We start from the raw sequence: 19,489 nt of genomic DNA on the forward strand, positions 1-19,489 counted from the left end.
TTTAGTGGGGAATGGTAATTAAAAAACAAGTTCAGGGTGCTAGCTGTGCCCATTATACTAGGGCACCCTTATTTCCAGGCCTTTTCAGCACTCAGAGCTAGGAAAGAATTAGCATTTTCAAGATGAAATGGCCATGTGTGTTTTTTAAAATACATTTTAGTCATGAAACCATCATGTTTCTTTTACTTCCATTTGAACATCACAGGATTCTTATTCCTGTTTCCCTTTCCCTATTCCATGTTGCATCTCCTTTCCCCTCCCCCCCCCAAAGAACCTGGCTCCCAGAATCTTGAAATACACATATAACAGATTCAGAACTTTTACTGTTATAAGAAAACCTATTCAGTAGAGTTTAGGATTTGTTTACAGTTTTTTCTTTGTCTCTTTTTAAGCTAAGGGTATATAGTTCGAATATTGGGTTCAGAAGTTTCCTACAGAGTTGTTTTATTAATAATTTAAAATATATAATTTGGTTAACTGTATCTGTTTGTATGCAGTTTTAGCATTTGTTTTTCCTTCCACATTCACTGATTTATTTTTTGCATACGTTAAAACATCTGACAGTTCCAAAGGCAAGAGTATCCAAAGATATATAGAAACTTGTCACACCTTTCTCTGTTTCTTTTATTCCTGTCAGAACAGATTTCATTTAGTTTCTGGTTTATTTTTCCTGTTTCTTTTTACATAAACAAGCAGATGCATAAACATGTATATCTGTCCTTTTGCTTTGAAAGAGCATCTTATTAGTTCTGTAAAGTATTGGCAGTAGTGCACATATCTGAACTTTTTATAAAGTATGTCAACAGGGATAAAATTAACTTTTTTGGGAACTTTGAAAGAGTTATTTTGAAATGGATTTTTTATAAAAATAGTACAGGTTTTTATGAAACACGTCAGAGTGTTGCTGTTAACTGGTCGCACTAACAATACTTATATTCATTGTTGAAGAATATAGGGAAAGAAATACCAAAATTTTGAATAAGATTTTGTAAAACTGCAAAAATTAATGTTAAGAATTCATAGAGGCACAGAAATGTATTTTTTAAATAATGTATTGTAACCTGATGTAAATCCTTAGTTCTTTTCTCATTTCTACATTGACATCATACTATGTTGAAGAATATTTCTAAAAATATTCTAGAGTTAATAAAGTGTTGATAGCACATCTATATTTAAATACTTAGTACCACAGCAAGTAGTTTATATGACTTGAGAATGATATTGTAGGAACATACTAAAAGACTTTAGAAAAAGCATGTCAAGAAAAAAAAAAAAAAAAAAACAGAACAAGGGGGGTCAGAGACAACAATATGTAAGAAAAAACATAGAAAATTTATCTCACCAGAAACAGCACCTCTTCTCAGTCTCAGACAAGTACTGCCTCCAGAAAAGCCAATTCAAGCGTTGGGAAGTGGCAGGATCGATATGGGAGGGCCGAATCACCTGATCTAAGGTAAGGCTATTTTTAAACATTGGATACTCCCTGATGTGTAGATCATCAATGTTGTTTTGCCTTAATAGTAAGATAATAAATTTTGACTGTACCATATTTTTACCCTCCAAATTACGCTTTTTCAGGGTACAGTTGTAGGTTTTTTAGTTATCTTATAAATCAAGACCCAGCACTTGTCTTGCCACCCATCTTTCTGGCCGTTTATAATATTTAATGAATTACATTGAACCATGCTAATGGATGCTCAGTAATTTTTTTTTTCCTCCTCCTTGCTGCAGGTTAATTCTTTCTCACACCACATCCCATTTTTAAAAAATTCCCAGGTGCTTTTCACTACTTACCGAATAAAACCTAACATTCTGAGCCAGTATTTACATTCGGACCCATAAAATTTGACTCTACTGAATCTTTCCAATCTACACCCTACTATAGTGCAAAAACCTGTGATATCATTAAGTGGACATAGTAGCTGCCCTGGAATATGCTATTTCCTTTATTGTTGTTACGCTTTTGTTAATGATCTACCCTCCATTGAATTTTGGTTTGTGTTCTGAATCTTAAATTTACAAAGCATACAACCTTGAATGGATATTATAATTTCTCCGAGCCTGAAAACTGAAATAATAACTTCATCTTTAAGGGATGCAATGAGAAGCAACTATGTTCCAATATGAAAGTATATTACCTACAGTGATCAATCTGAGAGATTGCTTTCATAACCTGACTTCAAAATGCAGACCAGAATACTTCCCTAATTTATCATTTGAGGTTTTAAATAATTATGGTATACAAGGGGTAATTTTGTTTTTGTTTTGCTTTTGTTAGAGAATTTTAAGCAATTTACCTGGTTAGCTCAATGCTATATAAATATATTTACAATTGTTTTAATTTAAAAACTTAAAAAATACAAATGTAAATTGTGATCAGATACCTTTGATCATAGCACCTAAAAGAAAAGGGAGGAAACACTACCAAAATTTGATTTTCTTACGTTTCGTTTTCTATACAGTCCTAATTATATATTCCACATGAGTTGTAAGTATTTCCTATTAGGAAAGAAGCTTAGTCATTCTTAAAAGTGGATATACATCTCAAAGTAAGAATATCTACATTGTAAGTCTAGTAACTAATGTAGATAAAAATATATTACCTGCATTCTTAGAATAGTGTCAGTTGCATTTGTTGCTTTAGTAGGTTAAGGAAAATTTTCATCTTATTATATTGAAAGTACTCGTTGATTTTTTTATCTATGTATTATGTAATATTGATTTGTCTTTGAACACTAAAAATCTACTTGAAAAACCAATAGAAATTTCAAGAGTTATTTTAAATAAAGGTTAGATCTGAGAAGTGTAGAATGAAGTGTATGAGTCTTTTCACATTCAACATCTCCGTGGAACCTAAAAGTTCATAATCGTACTAATACAATTTCTGTATAAAAACTAACTCGATTATTGCATAGAGAAACACTTGGATTTATATTTAACCTGGCAGTGTGCACGGCCTATTTACTGAACCTAAAAGGGCCAGACAACAAGATCTTATAAACTTATCATGCTATTGATAAAGAAATTTAAACTTACAACTGTTTTATTGCATAAGTATTGGACTTGGATTTTAGGTTTCGTTTTGTCAGTAACTACCTGTGTGAATTAAGGAAAGTTTCCTAACATGCCTATGCCTCCATTAAATTGTAACATAGTAGAGTTATACGGTGTAATTTGGAAAGCCTCTTCAAACCTGAAATTCTTTATTTTTTGACTAGTCCCTGGTTTACAAGGGAAACTAGTCCTTGGTTTACAATGGAAAAAGAGATTTGAGAAATTAGAGAATTTGCCCAAATTCACAGCTAGTTAAGAGGCAAAACCAGAACTAGAATACCTGCTTTTCTGGCTTGTAGTACCGATAGTTCAGGCAAGTCCACTTTCATAGACAAAGGCATAGAAATACTTAAAATAGGCCAGGCATGGTGACTCACACATGTAATTCCAGCACTTTGGGAGACCGAGGCAGGTGGATCACTTGAGGTCAGGAGTTCAAGACCAGCCTGTCCAACATGGTGAAACCCTGTCTCTACTAAAAATACAAAAATTAGCCAGACGTGGTGGTGGGCACCTGTAATCCCAGATACTCAGGAGGTTGAGGCGGGATAATCACTTGAACCCCAGAGGTGGAGGTTGCGTGAGCCGAGATCACACCCCTGCACACCAGCCTGGATGACAGAGTGAGACCCTGTCTCAAAAAAGAAAAAAAACAAATACTTAAAATATGTTATTTTCAATGTAATTTTAAACTTTTTTTTTTGTTTCTTTGGCTTTGTTGTTTTAACATCTGAAATTCCTTTTATATCAGCTATTTGACTTAGAATGTTTTATTTTAAATTGTTTTACTTTAGATATAATACTTTATTTTTGGACATCAGATGGCTAATTTATAGCGAAAATATCGGTTCCCATATCTGAAAGAGATACATCTCAGTGCTTTATCTTTAGCAACTCCATCTATACCTACTTCTCTCTAAAAAAGATGCTTTGGAAACAAAAAAAACTCCTCACTTTGACTTCGTAATTAGTCTCAAGGAATATATGTGGAAGGAAATTTGAGGCTGTATTTTCATTATGTGTTTTGTGCTTTAGAAAATTCCAAAAATAGGCTGGGTGTGGTGGCTTATGCCTGTAATCCCAGCACTTTGGGAGGCCAAGGCAGACGGATCACCTGAGGTCGGGAGTTGGAGACCAGCCTGACCAACATGGAGAAACCTCGTCTCCACTAAAAATACAAAAATTAGCTGGGCCTGGTGGCACTTGCCTGTAATCCCAGCTACTCGAGAGGCTGAGGCAGGAGAATCACTTGAACCTGGGAGGCAGAGGTTGCAGTGAGCTGAGACTGCGCCATTGCACTCCAGCCTGGGCAACAAGAGTGAAACTCTGTCTCGAAAAGAAAAAAGAAAATTCCAAAAACAGATAACCTGGATAAAAGCTACTTTTTCTGTTTTTAAACACACACACACACACACACACGCACACACACGCGCGTGCTCTCTCTCTTTCTCTCTCTCTCCCCCCCCGCTCTCCCCCTCCCTCCCCCTCTCTCTGTACCCCCCTCTCTCTCTTTCTCAGCAGGCTACTTTTCCTCTTAAAATACACACACACATTCTCTCACTCTCACTCTCTGGTAGTGTAAGAAAAACTAGATTCCAGCTCTTGTAGTTAATGTAACTGACAAGTGTAGAGTTTGAGGCATTGCTTAAATGTTTGTAAAGAGCAAGTAAATAATGATTAAGATCTTTTTCGTAAGTTATTATATTTGGGCTGGGCGCTGTGGCTCATTGCCTGTAATCTTGGCACTTTGGGAGGCTGAGGTGGGTGGATCACTTGAGCTCAGGAGTTTGAGAGCAGCATAGGCAACATGGCAAAACCCCGACTCTACCAAAAATACAAAAATTAGTTGGGCATGGTGGTGTGCACCTGTGGACCCAGCTACTTGGGAGTATAAGGTGGGAGGATTACTGGACAGGTGAGGCTGCAGTGAGCTGTGATCGTGCCACTGCATTCCAGCCTGGGTGACGGAGCAAGACCTGGTCTCTAAATAAAAAAATATATAAATAACAGTTACTGTATTTTAAGTTGTGGCCTTATCATATGCTAGTGACTATTAATTTGCATAATATGGTGTTTTTCCAACTTTAACAGTATTCTTCAAGCCAAATCTATAAGTGTTTTTCAAACTATAACAGTATTCTTCAAGCTAAATCTGTCTGTATTAACAATGGCATTTTATTGGTATAAGTTTGCTTTATAAATTCAAATTTTAACTCTTGTAAAACTAATTAGAAGAATGAAGCAGTTTTAGTGAGTGTAGGAAATTGAAACTGGTAGTATGGATAATTGCTGTAAACATATCCTAATGCACAGTTTGTTTTTTTATTTTGTTTCTATTTTTTGTTACCAAGTTCTGTTCCTCTTAATTTTCAAGTGATAGTTTATTTTTCTTAAGCTTATGTTCCTATATTAGAATGCTTTTTAACTGATTCATACTCTTGAATGAATAGTAAAAATTGCTTTTCAACGTTAAATCACAAATACAAAATGCACGTATTTCTTATATTAAACACAATACTTATAATAAAACTGAATGTTAAATGAACATTGTATCTAAGAATGACCTCTTCCTCTGACTATCTCCTTTTATGTCTTGATGAGACACTGTACTGAAAAGATGTGCCTGTACCTCGGGGCATTTGATCAAGTGCTCTGAATGCATGTTGCTATAGTGTGTAGTTTGTAAGATTTTATGTTATTGGACGTATGAAGGCCTTTGTGGTTGTTTGTTTTTTTAAGTTTCTTGTAGAGCTGTGTCTTTTCCTATCATTGATACATTTAAAAGCATGAAATTAAGCATAAATATGGAAGATAGAGCTTTATTCCAAGCTCTATACAAAAGTGAGTAAACTTGTTTGCACTTTTAAACACATTCGTGTCCTCCAGTGAGTAAAATTTGGGCTTATTTCACCTTTAAACATTCAAGGTTTTTTGTTGTTTTAAATAGGGCTTAAAAATTGACATTTTAAAAATTCAGACCCCAGGAAATTAGTATGCTAAGCACTGTTGAAGAAGAAGGGAAGGGGTTTGAAGTTGGTTATGCTAAGCCTGAATCCTGGTGCTGCCACTTTATAATGCAAAAGAGCCTCTTTCCACATATATGAAAATGAAACTAATTGGACGTGTACTTTACTTTATTTTTTCAAGACAGAGTCTCACTCTGTTTCCCAGGTTGAGTGTAGCGGTGGGATCGTGGCTCCCTGCAAACTCGAACTACCAGGCTCAAGCAGTCCTCCCACCTCAGCCTCCCAAGTAGCTGGGACTACAGGCATGCACACCATGCTCGGCTAATTTTTTATTTTTTGTAGAGATGAGGTCTCAGTATGTTGCTCAGACTGATCTCTCCTGAACTGAAGTGATTCTTCTGCCTCGGCCTCCCAAACCCCCAGATCCCCAAATCACACCTGAGATTACAGGTGTGAGCCACTATGCCGGCCCATATACCTTAAATGTGATGTACTTGTAAGGATTAAATCAGTTCTAAGCTGTGAAAGCACCTATTTCAGGGCTTGAAAGATAAATCGGCCTGGTGTGATGGCTCATGCCCATAATCCCAGCACTTTGGGAGGCTGAGGCAGGCGGATCACCTGAGGTCAGGAGTTCAAGACCAGCCTGACCAACATGGAGAAACTCCGTCTCTACTAAAAAAAAATAAAAAAAATAGCTGGGCATGGTGGCATGTGCCTGTAATCCCAGCTACTCGGGAGGCTGAGGTAGGAGAATCACTTGAACCCAGGAGGAGGAGGTTGCGGTGAGCCGAGATCGTGCCATTGCACTCCAAGCTGGACAACAATAGTGAAACTCCATCTCAAAAAAAAAAAAAAAAAGATAAATCAGACACTCAGTGAGTGTCAGATCTCCTCTTTTATCAAGAGCTTTATCAGTCTCTTTAAATATAGTACCGATAGAAAATAAATTGTATGTCTAGAAAAGTGTTTTGAATTCTGTGATTTTTATTTTAGACTGGGTTCTTTTTCTGGACGGGATTTTTCATTAATAAATTGTTACTCGAACATTAGAATATATTTTCTTTGTAAATCATGTATATACTATAGAGAAAATTATTCTTGTGCTTGTGAAAGTAAAACGTACACACAGGTATAGAAACAGTACCATGTCAGACCAGTCATGTTGCCCAGGCTGATCTTGAATTCCTGGGCTCAAGTACCACAAAACTAAAAAATCAGTAGAAAAATATGTAATCAATTATATTCTTACCTTGGTGGATGTGACTTTAAATTTTTTGTGAAATAAATAGTTAAATATTAATTTAACTACTTTAAAAGTTCTTTCTGGAGGGAACAAAATGTCTAGCAGTCTCTTGAACATGCCCTTAAATGTGTAGTCTTCAACTTTGACTATATTGGAATTACCTAGGAAGCTTCAAAAAAGTGTTGATGCTTGGGTCCCAGAAATGTTATTTTAAATAGTTTGGTGTACACCCTGAGCATCAGGATTTTGATATGCAGGCACGGTTGAGAACCACTGATTTAGAGACTTGATTCTGGGTTGGCATAAAGATTAAAATCAAATGATAGCTAGGCACCTACAGTTTTGAAGTAAAATGATAGATGTAGTTAATGGGAACTGATATTTGCATAGCATTTTACAGCCTCATAGTCTTTTTCTTTATGTGCTTCTCATTTGATTTACATTTTCTGCCTCTTTGAATGTCTTTTGGTTGGTAACCACTATCAAAGGTGCATGATGCTTCTGTTGCAAGCAGTTGGATAGGTAATATATTTGCTAAGTAGAAATTGTGCACACATCTGCCCCCCCTCCATCTTTTCTCTCTGCTCATAGTTGTCCCTCCATCTGAAATGTTTTACCTTCCCATCCTGTGTGCCTAAATCCATCCTATATGTCTTTTAAGGCTCATCTCTTTCCTAAAGTTGCTTAAAAGATGCTACACAATTTCCATGCAGAATTGTTTACAGCAATCTATTTGCTTATGTGACCTGAATTAAATGTCATAACAAGTGCACCTCTTTTCAAGTTGGGAATATGAGGTAGCCACATTCTAGGCTTTTTCTCAGAGAATGGACCTTTGAACTGTTTGCTGCCTAGCTCTTACTAGAAGCCCTTCTGTGAGAAAACATTCATAGATGTCTACATTGATACGTGATTCATCCATTCTTTTACAATATGGTTATGAACTTTCAAGCAATATTTCAAGCAAAATAATTTGAAAATTTGCTATAAACTCTGGACTTCTGCCTGAAAATTACATGTATACATATGTATTTATTTAGAAATCAGGGACGTCCTGATTCTTTAGAGAACCATGTAGCTAGTTAAGAACTTGAACTATTCTCAAAAGCACAGATTATTAGATCAAGCCTGACTATTAAGAGGGCTAGATATGCAGACCACGTTGTTTTGCTTCCCCTAATTAAATTGCTCTTCTTGAATTGGGCATTGTTGTGCTTTACTCCGCGTTAAAGAACATTTTGAGAAACAGCTCTGTAAAATTCCATTTTTTTTGGTAGGAATATTGGAGAGTTTATTTCCGTATTTTTGAAAACATGAGATTGCAGTCCATTAGTGGGTTGTGAAACAATTTGGTGGTCCCAACTATTATTTCTTGTTTTTGTATTATTTTGCTTTTTTCCTATGCTATATTTAAATATTAATAAAATCACATTTTATCATAATGTCACTGTTTTTCCTTTTTTAAGTATTGTTTCATGAACCTTTTTTAAAGTTTTTAATGTAATGTGGGTACTGGTACTGTATTGCTGTGTAAAATGTACTTGTTACTGTGTTTTGGAGTCTTGTACTCATTTTCTCTTAGACTCAGAGGAGAATTTTTTTCGTTTGTTCTCGTTTGTAAAATGACAGTAATGAGAGTTGCTACCTTATGGGTTTATCATGAAGACTAAAAATATATAAAGTCTTTAAAACAGTGCTTACCTTGCACATAGTAAGTGCTCCATAAATACTAGCTGTCATTACCGGGAAAAACAATCTTAGAGCAAAAGCTTTGTTTTAATCTTATGCACATTAAAGACATTTGTTATTAATGATGTCCTTTGCTTTGGCTGCCAAGAAAAAGCAGCTGAGATTTTTTTTTTTTTTTTTTTTTTGAGACAGGCTCTTGTTTTGTTGCCCAGTCTGGAGTGCAGTGGCGCAATCAACAGTTTACTGCATCCTTCATCTCCTGGGCTCAAGCAGTCCTCTCACCTAAGCCCTCTGAACAGCTGGGACCACAGGCATGTGCTCCTATGCCTGGCTAAAATTTTAAATTATTTGTAGACACAGAGTCTCGCCATGTTGCCCAGGCTGGTCTTGAATTCCTGGACTCAAGTAATCCTCCCGCCTCAGACTCCCAAAGTGTTGAGATTACATGCATGAGCCTGACCTTCAGAGATCAGTTTATGGCCTTTTGTCTATCTTCTATTAGCCCTGATTTGTCATCTCAAACTTTCTGTTGCATCTCTGCAGGGAGCCCTTGGATTCTTTCTTGGACATCAGAATCATCAAAACGTGATAATTTTTTTAATTTCAGAGTTATTTTTATATTCGTTTACTGAAGTTCCGTTGTAACTTCAGAGATATTTTTATATTCATTTACTGTGCCAGGAGGAGGGTAGAGGTCTTGGAAACATTTACTGCCTGTTTAAACTGTACATCAACTCAGACACCCAGAGTGGTTAATTTCTTAGCTTTTTACTAGATGATTGAGTCCAATATGGAAAAGAGATTTTGATAATAGCATTAGCTGTCTACCTTACCGAACAAGTTTGTTGGCCTAATTAAACCTACGCTTTGTGGAACTCCTAAGTTACAGTAGATTTCCTCATAGGGAAACTCTATTGAATCTTCTTAAGCAATGAAAGAAAAAGCTGTCCATTAAGAACTTTCATGGAATAATATGGTTCAATATTTTTTTCCAAAATGTGGCATCAGAATAATATTATATTTTTAAATTATTTGTCAGTGTTAGATATTATGTGCTTTTTGTTACTCTGGTACATACTGTGTGTCTATCATAAAACATTTCTGAACAAAACAGTAAGCTTCATTTATATGATTAAGTCAGTTGATGTGGTTAAAAAATACAGGCACAAGGAGATGTTTTGAAAATGTAGAGAATTGTAATTTTCTGAACCCCCTTTAGGGATATACTTGTTAAGGCTGATTTCTCAGTTATATGTTTTTAGAAACATAGTATTTGCCATTTTGAATCTTTAGTGATTCAAAAAAATCAATTTAAAGCTGAAAAAAACTAATTAGACTTCTGACCATATTTAAGGGTACATTTTAGTAGATGAATACTTCCACGTGTCCCAGACTTTTTGAAAACTGGAGATCCTCGGAAATAAATGGTAAAAGACAGGCTATAGAAAATTTTCCCCTCAACAGGAAAGTTAGTCTTATATCTGGATCTAATTTTTAACACTTTTAACAGTTTGGAGAATTTGCTATCTGACTTTCAAGTCCAAACAAATACCTCCTTTGTTTTTGATGGGAATAAATTTAAAAATGCGAAGGAGAGAGTCCAGTGATTGGCAATAGAAAATAGTATAAAAGGAAATAGAGTGAAAGTAAAAATTTTGACAATGGAGGGCAGCAATTAACGGAGAGGAAATTATGGCCTCAGAATGCACACATGTATTTGGTAGGATGTTGGAATATGAAATGTTTGTATATCAGAGGGCTGATGGCTTGTGCTTTGATAATGCAGTTATGGTGGGCATAGCTTTGCAATTTAAATTATAGGGAAGAAATTGAAGCAATATTTGATTTATCATAGAGATACTTGGATTTTTGTAACGTGAATATTAAGATCTTTCCTCAGCTGTATTGGAGAATATGTTAATCCTCCAATGAAATCATTCTTTATCTTTGGGATCATGAGGAAATGTAGGAAGTCAATGACTCAGGCATAAAATCAGAAAGGCTTGAACATTTTTAAATTGTACTAAAATTATAGAGAAGGGAAGTCTTAAATGGTCAAGAGATGGTAAGTGGGAACTATGTACTTGAAAACGTTTCAGATGTCATGATACACTTTTTATAGGGCTGTCTTTGTTAGCACAAAATAATTAGTGGAGTGTTTCAAGGTCTACTTGAGATAAACTCTTCCTAACTCAAGATTTCCAGAAAAGTCTTAAATTTCTCAAAGGTGAATTGTATTGCTGGAAGGAAACCTAGCTCAAGGGGAGGGGAGGTCTGTAGTCTTTGGGATCAGAAAGACTCAGGTTTGAAAGTTAGTTTTGCCTTTTAATTCATGCTTAGGTCAGTGATTTCACCTTGGACCATGGCTTGTCTCTAACAGGTATACAGTAATTTTTAAGTTTTTGTGAGGTTTAGATACAATGAAGGTTTGGCATCCAACCAATGGTAGCTGCTGTTATTTGTCATTTTAGGAGCCTAATCTAGTGACTGTCAAAGAATCTATGATGTTTTAATTGTTTTCCTTCTATAAAGTTTTAAAGACAGTATTGTTCAGAAGTGAAATCTAGATGAAGAGAAATCCATCTAATTTGCATCTGTTTTTCATTGCCTATTTCTCCAAGTGATTTCTATATTGTCTTAGACATGCATACTTTTATAAAGTCCTTCATCTGCATAATAGCTTTTAACATTATTTTAATTATTTAAAATCACAACTTACTAGGTTTTTCTCTTAAATTTGTAACATTGTTTTGTGATAGACTGTTTTTTCCATATCCTAATAAACTTTAAAAAGATTGTAAATAGAGGTAAGGCAAGTATTTAAATATTTGAATTTTTCTATCTAAATGCAAGTTATCAGAAATGGCAAACTGGTTCCTTTTTTATATTTTTTAACACTTGGAATATATCCTGTGTGTGTTAAAATGAGCAATATTTTCAGTCCTTTTGGGGGAATATTTAAGGTTTCTGTAACTGAGCTGTAGTATGTGCTACAATTGTAGTGGCCCCAAAATTTCCATTTGTCTAGCATTTGCTGTCTTATTTAATTTCACAAAGATAAATTTATTTGGAGACTACTAAAACTAGTAAGTTTAGAAGAAGAGCTCTACAGAGACTTAAAACTTAACATTATGATCATTGTTGGGTATGTTGGTTCTGGCTTATTAATAAAAATGTTTATGACAGTGCAAAGTGGTGAGCTTAAACTCAGGGATATTTTCCAGTGTGTATTGTGGTCTGATTTTATTTTAAAATTTATTGCAAACACATTTTGTTTTTCTCTCTTACTGCTTTTATTATTTTTTAAGCATGTAATTAGGTGAAACTGAATTGATTCAATTTTTGTGTTACAGGAGATTACCTGGAGCAATTGATGTTATTGGTCAGACTATAACTATCAGCCGAGTAGAAGGAAGGCGACGGGCAAATGAGAACAGCAACATACAGGTTTAGTATTTTCTTAAATTGAAGGATGATATCAGCATTCTAATTTAATTTATTCAAGTCATAGTGCTGTGCTGTGTTTTAGGTGATATAAAGAGATTTAAAATGTGGAACGAGTCCTTTATTATAAAGGCATTTCCAGTGAGAATTTGTAATTTCTGAATCTCTTTTTAATAGGGTTTTTTCCTTTTCTTTGATAGAAACCTAATACAGTTTGAATATCTGTTATCTAAAATGCTTGGTACCAGAAGTGTATCAGATTCTGGAAATTTTCAGATTTTGAAATGTTTGTATGTATGTAATCTTAGGGATGAGACCCAAGTCTAAACATAAAATTTATGTTTCATAAATAAGTTATTTAATTTATTATAATGATTTGTTAATTTATGATCATCTTTTTTCCTTTGGCAACTCTGAATAAACTCTGTAGTGGGCCTGAGTTTTGATTGTGACCCGTCACATATGAGTTTGTGTGTGGAATTTTCCACTTGGAATAAAATATTGGTGCTCAAAATGTTTTGGATTTTAGAGCATTTCAGATTTCAGATTTTTGGAGTAGGAATATTCAACTTGTATATAGGTTCACTGATTGAAAAATAAAAGACCACCAGTGATTTTACCACCTAAAGATAACCACAGCTGGTACATCTCTTGTTACTAAGCAAAATTGGGATACTATTATATTTCTGTGTATACTTTTTTCCCCCATCAAAAATTATTTGCATGTTTTCATATTCTTTTTTTTTTTTTTTTTTTTTTTTTTTTTTTTTTTTTTTGAGACGGAGTCTCGCTCTGTCGCCCAGGCTGGAGTGCAGTGGCGCGATCTCGGCTCACTGCAAGCTCCGCCTCCCGGGTTCACGCCATTCTCCTGCCTCAGCCTCCCGAGTAGCTGGGACTACAGGCGCCCACAACCGCGCCCAGCTAATTTTTTGTATTTTTAGTAGAGACGGGGTTTCACCGTGGTCTCGATCTCCTGACCTTGTGATCCGCCCGCCTCGGCCTCCCAAAGTGCTGGGATTACAGGCGTGAGCCACCGCGCCCGGCCATGTTTTCATATTCTTAAAATATGATTAAAATATCTTCCTGATAGCTTCACTGGATGAATATACCATAATTTATTTAATGTGACATTTCCGGGGGAGGTGTAGAGTTCCTTTGTTTTTAAGTGAAAAAATGAGGGGAAGTGAATTATCAGTAAGCTGGATAATTGATGTTAGAACTTTAATAACTGAGACTTCCAGCTATTCAGTTTGGCCATACTTTTTTCATTATTTATTCTGTTTTCTGAGTCCTTTTGAAAATGTCCAGAGCACTTTATTCTCACCTTCGATAAGTTGATCATGTAAAATATTCCTTTTAGCATCTTTAAAGGCAAATCATTTCTATAGTGGAAGATGTTAGTCCATTTTTCCTTTCCTCTTACCATTAAAATGCCATGATTTCTCAAAATAAATACTTAAAGAAATAGCTTATCAGCATAAGCCCTACAAAAAACACTGCACTTAAATATAGGAAACATTAATAGAAAGAGGGATTGTATGTTTAAAAGATTGCTTTAGTCAGCAAGGATCTGAGAAGTATAAATTAAATATACAACATTATGTTGGCTGTCTTTCCCAAATTTATTTACACATCCTTGGGGACCTTACCAAAAATCCAGATTTTGAGGTGCCAGTTTGCTAGTTTTATTTCAGTAGGTTTGGGGTGCTGCTTATGGTGTCTGTCCCTTAACCTGTTCACACAAATAAGCATTTTGCAAACATTACTTTATTTTTCAAGAAAAAACCCTGTTCTTAAAGTTACAAGGCTCACATGATAAAGTTATTTACATATCTTGCTGCCTATTGCTTGCAGTCTGTTGATGCATGCCTGACAGTCTCTTATTTTGCAACCTGTTGATGACAGGCCCTCGTACAGTGAATGACTGACCTGCTGCCATGTTAATTTCTTAAGGCTAGTGTCTGATTAATGATTACATTGCCTTAATTGAATACTTTAACTTTGGTTGGGTGACAAAGATAATACTTGTTAAATGATCTTTATGAAGTACTTTTTTCTTGTGTGGGGTGTTTTTATTACTTAATTACTTTTTATTAAGAAATTTTTGGTAATGAGCCAGTTGTTTTTTCTTAAGATTTGAATATGCACATTTTAAAAAGTATATGTGTGTGTATGCTCACATAGGCATATGTATGCACATATCACACATGTAGAACTATTACTCTCCCTGCAAAAATACATATATGTGAATTAAACTACCATTTACTTTGTTTCTTAGATTAAATGAAGTTAATTTACTAAGATTAATCTTACATAATATTTATGCATCTGTTTATTTAACTGTGTTCTAATTTTAGGTCCTTTCTGAAAGATCTGCTACTGAAGTAGACAACAATTTTAGCAAACCACCTCCGTTTTTCCCTCCAGGAGCTCCTCCCACTCACCTTCCACCTCCTCCATTTCTTCCACCTCCTCCGACTGTCAGCACTGCTCCACCTCTGATTCCACCACCGGGTAAATAGTAAATAAGACATTTGACTTTGAAAGAAAAATAGCTTGCGAGTGTTTTTTTAGATTTTTGACAATTAAAATAATATCTTGATCGCATTACATTAAAAGTAATAGATATTATGTTTATCTTTAACAGATTCACACTGAAACAGATATATATGTGTCTTGCTTTTTCACAGTATAGGAAAGAGACAGTGTTCTAAAATTGAGAAGAATATACAGATACCAATCTTGTGATTCAAAAATATGATAATGATCCCCAAACTTAAGTTGCTAATAGGATATGTATAAATCCATACTCAGTTATAAACTTTACCAGTGTTAATTTGTTTTAAAAGAAGCATTAAAGATACTTTTAGGATGGGAGTAGATAAAAACATTTTATCTTGTGAAGAGATTGAAATTAATATTTCAGTCTGCTCTTCTGTATACTGGTTTCCTTTTTGGAGACTGCTAGTGGGTGCCTGGTATTTACTTCTTTTAAATAAAAGTGATATAAATGTTTATCATATTTATAGCTACTTTTGATTACTAATTAAAAACCAGGTTAGTGGTGATAGAGAATAAACTCACAAATAATTCCCAAATTTTATTTTTATTTGAATTTTTCATCTGGTTGCCTCTCTTACTTTGTTTTTAATCTTTATCTGCCTTAACCAAGTTTTTATGAAACTAGCAAGATTGATTAAGAATAATAACTTCTTCCCAGGGAGAAAGCTAGTAGTAAATGTTGAAAAAATAGCTGCTTATCCTCATCAGGGCAACATGAAAGACATGTATTAGGCTTTACTTCCTATTAATAAAATCAGTTTATACTGGAGAGCCATGTACTCTCACTCACTTTTATTTGCAAGAGAGCTGTCTTTGTTTTAAGGTGCCAGTTGTGATCGGAGTACAGAACCAAATACAGGGTCTGAATAGTCCTTCCCTAACATATTCATCCTTGGCCTCTAAATGTCAGCCACTGCTTCTGTCTTTCATCCTCAGTGCCTTTGATTTCCTTCCACTGTCACCTCTACTCTCAAAAAGTATGGAAAAATATGAAAAAATGACTTGTGGCTTTAGAGGGTCTATTGTCTCAAAAATAGAGGAAGGAGGAGGTTGTAATATAGGTTTGAGGTCCTTATTCTAGACAACATTAGTATTTCTAAATTCAGTGAATTTCTTGTTCCAACAAATAGATTGAGCAGAAACCACTCATTAGTTGGGGCTGACTTGTGGTTCTTGTGTCTTTAATATGCTGAGTAATAACCAAATGAAAGGGGACTTAGGTGATTCAAAATGAGGACTTCTGTGATTTCTATATGAATCCTTTGTCCTCTGAAAAAGAATTAGATAAATAAAAGAAATAATGTTTTAACATATTTGATTAATGATACTAAAAAATTATTAATGTTTGTGTTAATAATCCTGCTGGATTCCTTTGTAATATTACTTTACTAGGTAGTAAGTGATTTGAAATAATTTTCTTTTTTATTCTTAAAAATCTTTTTAAAAATTTTATTTTTAATTGACGGTATTACTTGTATATGTTTAATGGGGTACAGTGTGATATTTTGATCATGTCTATGTTGTAGAATGATTAAATCAAGTTAATATATTCATTGGCTGACATACTTACCATTTTCTTGTGGAGAGAACATTCTGAAATCTACTCTCCTAGCAGTTTTGAAATATACAGTTATTAATTATAGTTGCCATGCTGTACAGTAGAGCTCCAAAACTTTTTTTCCCATTTTACTGAAACTTTTGTGTCCTTTGAAAATCATCTCCCCTCCCTCACCCATGGCCCTCAGCCTCTGGTAACCACCATTTTACTCTCTGCTTCTATGAGTTGGATCATATGAATGAGATTGTACAGTAATTGTCTTTCTGTGTCTGGCTTATTTCACTTAGCACAGTGTCCTCCAGGTTCATGCATGTTGTCACAAATGACAAAATGAAAGGATTTCCTTATTTACTAATATAGTATATCCCCAGATGGCTAACATTTTATATGTTTAGTACTAATTATTAAAGTAACTAGGACAGAATTGGTATGAATTAATAACAACAAATACTTAGCTGGTATAAGAATATTCAGAAACTCTGTAGAATATTGCTACAGAGGTGATTGCTATAGATAGGCAGTGGCATTATCTGGGAGTTTACTTTTTTTCAAAGTGATAAAATTACTGTTTTGTTTTTTTTTTTTTTTTTGAGAGAGGGTCTCACTGTTTCGCCGAGGCTGGAGTGCAGTGGTGCGGTCTCGGCTCACTGCAACCTCCACCTCCCAGGGTCAAGTGATCCTCTTGGCGCAGAGTAGCTGGTACTACAGGCATGTGCCACCATACCGGCCTTTTTTGTATTTTTTGTAGAGATGGTGTTTTCGCCATCTTGTCCAGGCTGGTCTTGAACTCCTGACCTCAAGCTATCTGCCCTCCTCGGCCTCCCAAAGTACTGGGATTACAGGCATGAACCACTACCCCTGACCATTTCTTTTTCATGTAACCTTTGTTCATAAGTATAACAAATCTTTGAACAGTGTTTAGGTTATTAATGACATTATACTATAGAGTGCGGCTAATTATTTTTCTTTTGCCTAATCTGTTTTTCTACTTAATTCTCAGCTACATGCTTTCTGTATTTTAAAATCCAGATTTCCTTTGATGCTTATTCTTGGTTTATATTTCCATGCTGTTCTATGAGTATTTAATGAGTACAGACTCAAATGAATTCTAATGCTGGTATATATGCTGAGCAGGATACCAATTGTTTAAAACCAAATATTTGAAGTTGAGACTCTCTGAATTGCTCCTTCTTTTCAGTAGAATGTGAGCTGTTGGGGAGCATACAGGCTGTGTATATCTATGTTTCCCTACAGTTTTAGTTACAATAGTCTTGTATGTACTTGGCATTCCCTAATGTGTTTGCTAATTGAGTTAACGACATATGTGTGTATCCATAACAGCAAAGATGATTTTCGGATTCATACCTGGTACATTCGATCAGGATGGGCACTAGCTCTGAATAACAGTACGGCTGCATAGATATATGCCAGCTGCCATGCTTAAAGCTGTAGTTTTCAGTTACCATTTACCACAGAACCACATGATTACACTATGTTCCGTAGTTTGTTGTAATTTAAATCACCTTAAGAATCATAAGCAGCTAATGAAAGAAAGCTATGATTCAGGAGTCTTTTTAAAGTATTGCCTTAAAAGATACTCCGTTCTTCTTAGATAAACTGTCTTGTTTTTTTGCTTTCTTCAGAAATAATCAAAAGAAAATGGAAAAAATATTTTTTAAAGAATCAATTTCAGTGTATTTTAATGTTGCCTTTTTAACATTAGACGTCTAATGTTTTTAAAACTAAAGTCCAAAATGTGATAAGTATAGTAATGATATTTTATTCCTGTATTTTAGGATGCTACTAGTTTTGTTTTGTTTTGTTTTAATAAGTAGGGTGACCATACATCCTGATTTGCCTGGAAGAGTCCTACTTTATACTTTCTATTCCAGCATAATTATTATTATTCATTCTTAGAAAGAAATTCCCTGGTTTAGATGATACAATTTGTGATTGACTCTTGCAAATTTACAGAGGGCTTATTGCATAAGTAGATAGTTACTGTTTAACAATTATAAGGTGTTAGAGATAACTCTCATTTGAAGAACTTTCACTGTCAAATAGTTCACAGAAGAGGAGAAATATATTGCCTCCTCTCCCCCTTAAACACACACCTACAAACATATATGAAACTTTGCTAGTAACACAGAGAGCGCAAAGTATTTCTGGCCATAATAGATTTGTATGAAGAGTAGAGGAGATTTATATATTAGAATACAATAAAGAAAGAAGAGATGTCTGGAAGCGCAAAAGTATTTATCGTGGTTCCCTGCAGCCATGCTAATAGTAGCTTGAAAACAAATACTGGGCCAGGTGTGATGGCTCATACCTGTAATTTCAGCACTTTGGGAGGCTGAGGCGAGAGGATCACCTGAGGTCAGGTGATCTTTACTAAAAATACAAAAAAATTAACTGGGCATGGTGGCGCACACCTGTAGTCCTAGCTACTTAGGAGGCTGAGGCAGGAGAATCACTTGAACACAGGAGACAGAGGTGCAGTGAGCTGAGCTCACACCATTGCACTCCAGCCTGGGTGACAAGATCGAAACTCCATCTCACCAAAAAAAAAAAAAAAAAGAAAAGAAAAATACTGGCTAATTTGGTTCTTTTATAATTTTCAGAAAATTTGTTATTTCATTTTCTTGTGAATCAGAAAATAGTTTCCATTGTACTAAGTTTTTTCAGAAATACATTAGAGTGGTTTCATACTGTTTCTGAGTAATAATAGATATAATAGCTAACACTTATTGGATGCTAACTTTTCAGGGTACTATCTGAGCGCATTGCATGTATTCACTCATTTGATTCTTGAACAATATCTGAAGTAGATATTATTCTAATTTTGCACTGAGGAAGCGGGGACATAAGCCATCTAAATAATAGCTAGAAAATAGTAAAACCAGAATTCTAACCAAGGCAGTTTTGCTTGAAAGCCTGTTTTCTTTATTAACTATGTTGAAATGAATCAGT

General features: G+C 34.9%; 1 protein-coding gene across 23 annotated transcripts in view; it reads left to right on the plus strand.

Moving 5' to 3' along the window:
- Positions 1 to 19,489, plus strand: part of LOC105499559 (factor interacting with PAPOLA and CPSF1) — a 73,987-nt gene that overhangs the window by 32,813 nt on the left and 21,685 nt on the right. For 12 of the 23 annotated variants that reach the window (XM_011772181.3, XM_011772183.3, XM_011772187.3 and 9 more), the window contains 3 exons: positions 1,346 to 1,453; positions 12,309 to 12,402; positions 14,757 to 14,913. In XM_011772181.3, coding sequence (XP_011770483.1) covers positions 1,346 to 1,453; positions 12,309 to 12,402; positions 14,757 to 14,913 — 359 coding nt within the window. The remainder of the gene's footprint in view (positions 1 to 1,345; positions 1,454 to 12,308; positions 12,403 to 14,756; positions 14,914 to 19,489) is intronic. The other 11 variants (XM_071093351.1, XM_071093353.1, XM_011772193.3 and 8 more) reach the window with 1 other exon arrangement.

Source organism: Macaca nemestrina, chromosome 3 (genome assembly GCF_043159975.1).
Source record: "Macaca nemestrina isolate mMacNem1 chromosome 3, mMacNem.hap1, whole genome shotgun sequence".
Classification (NCBI taxonomy): Eukaryota; Metazoa; Chordata; class Mammalia; order Primates; family Cercopithecidae; genus Macaca; species Macaca nemestrina.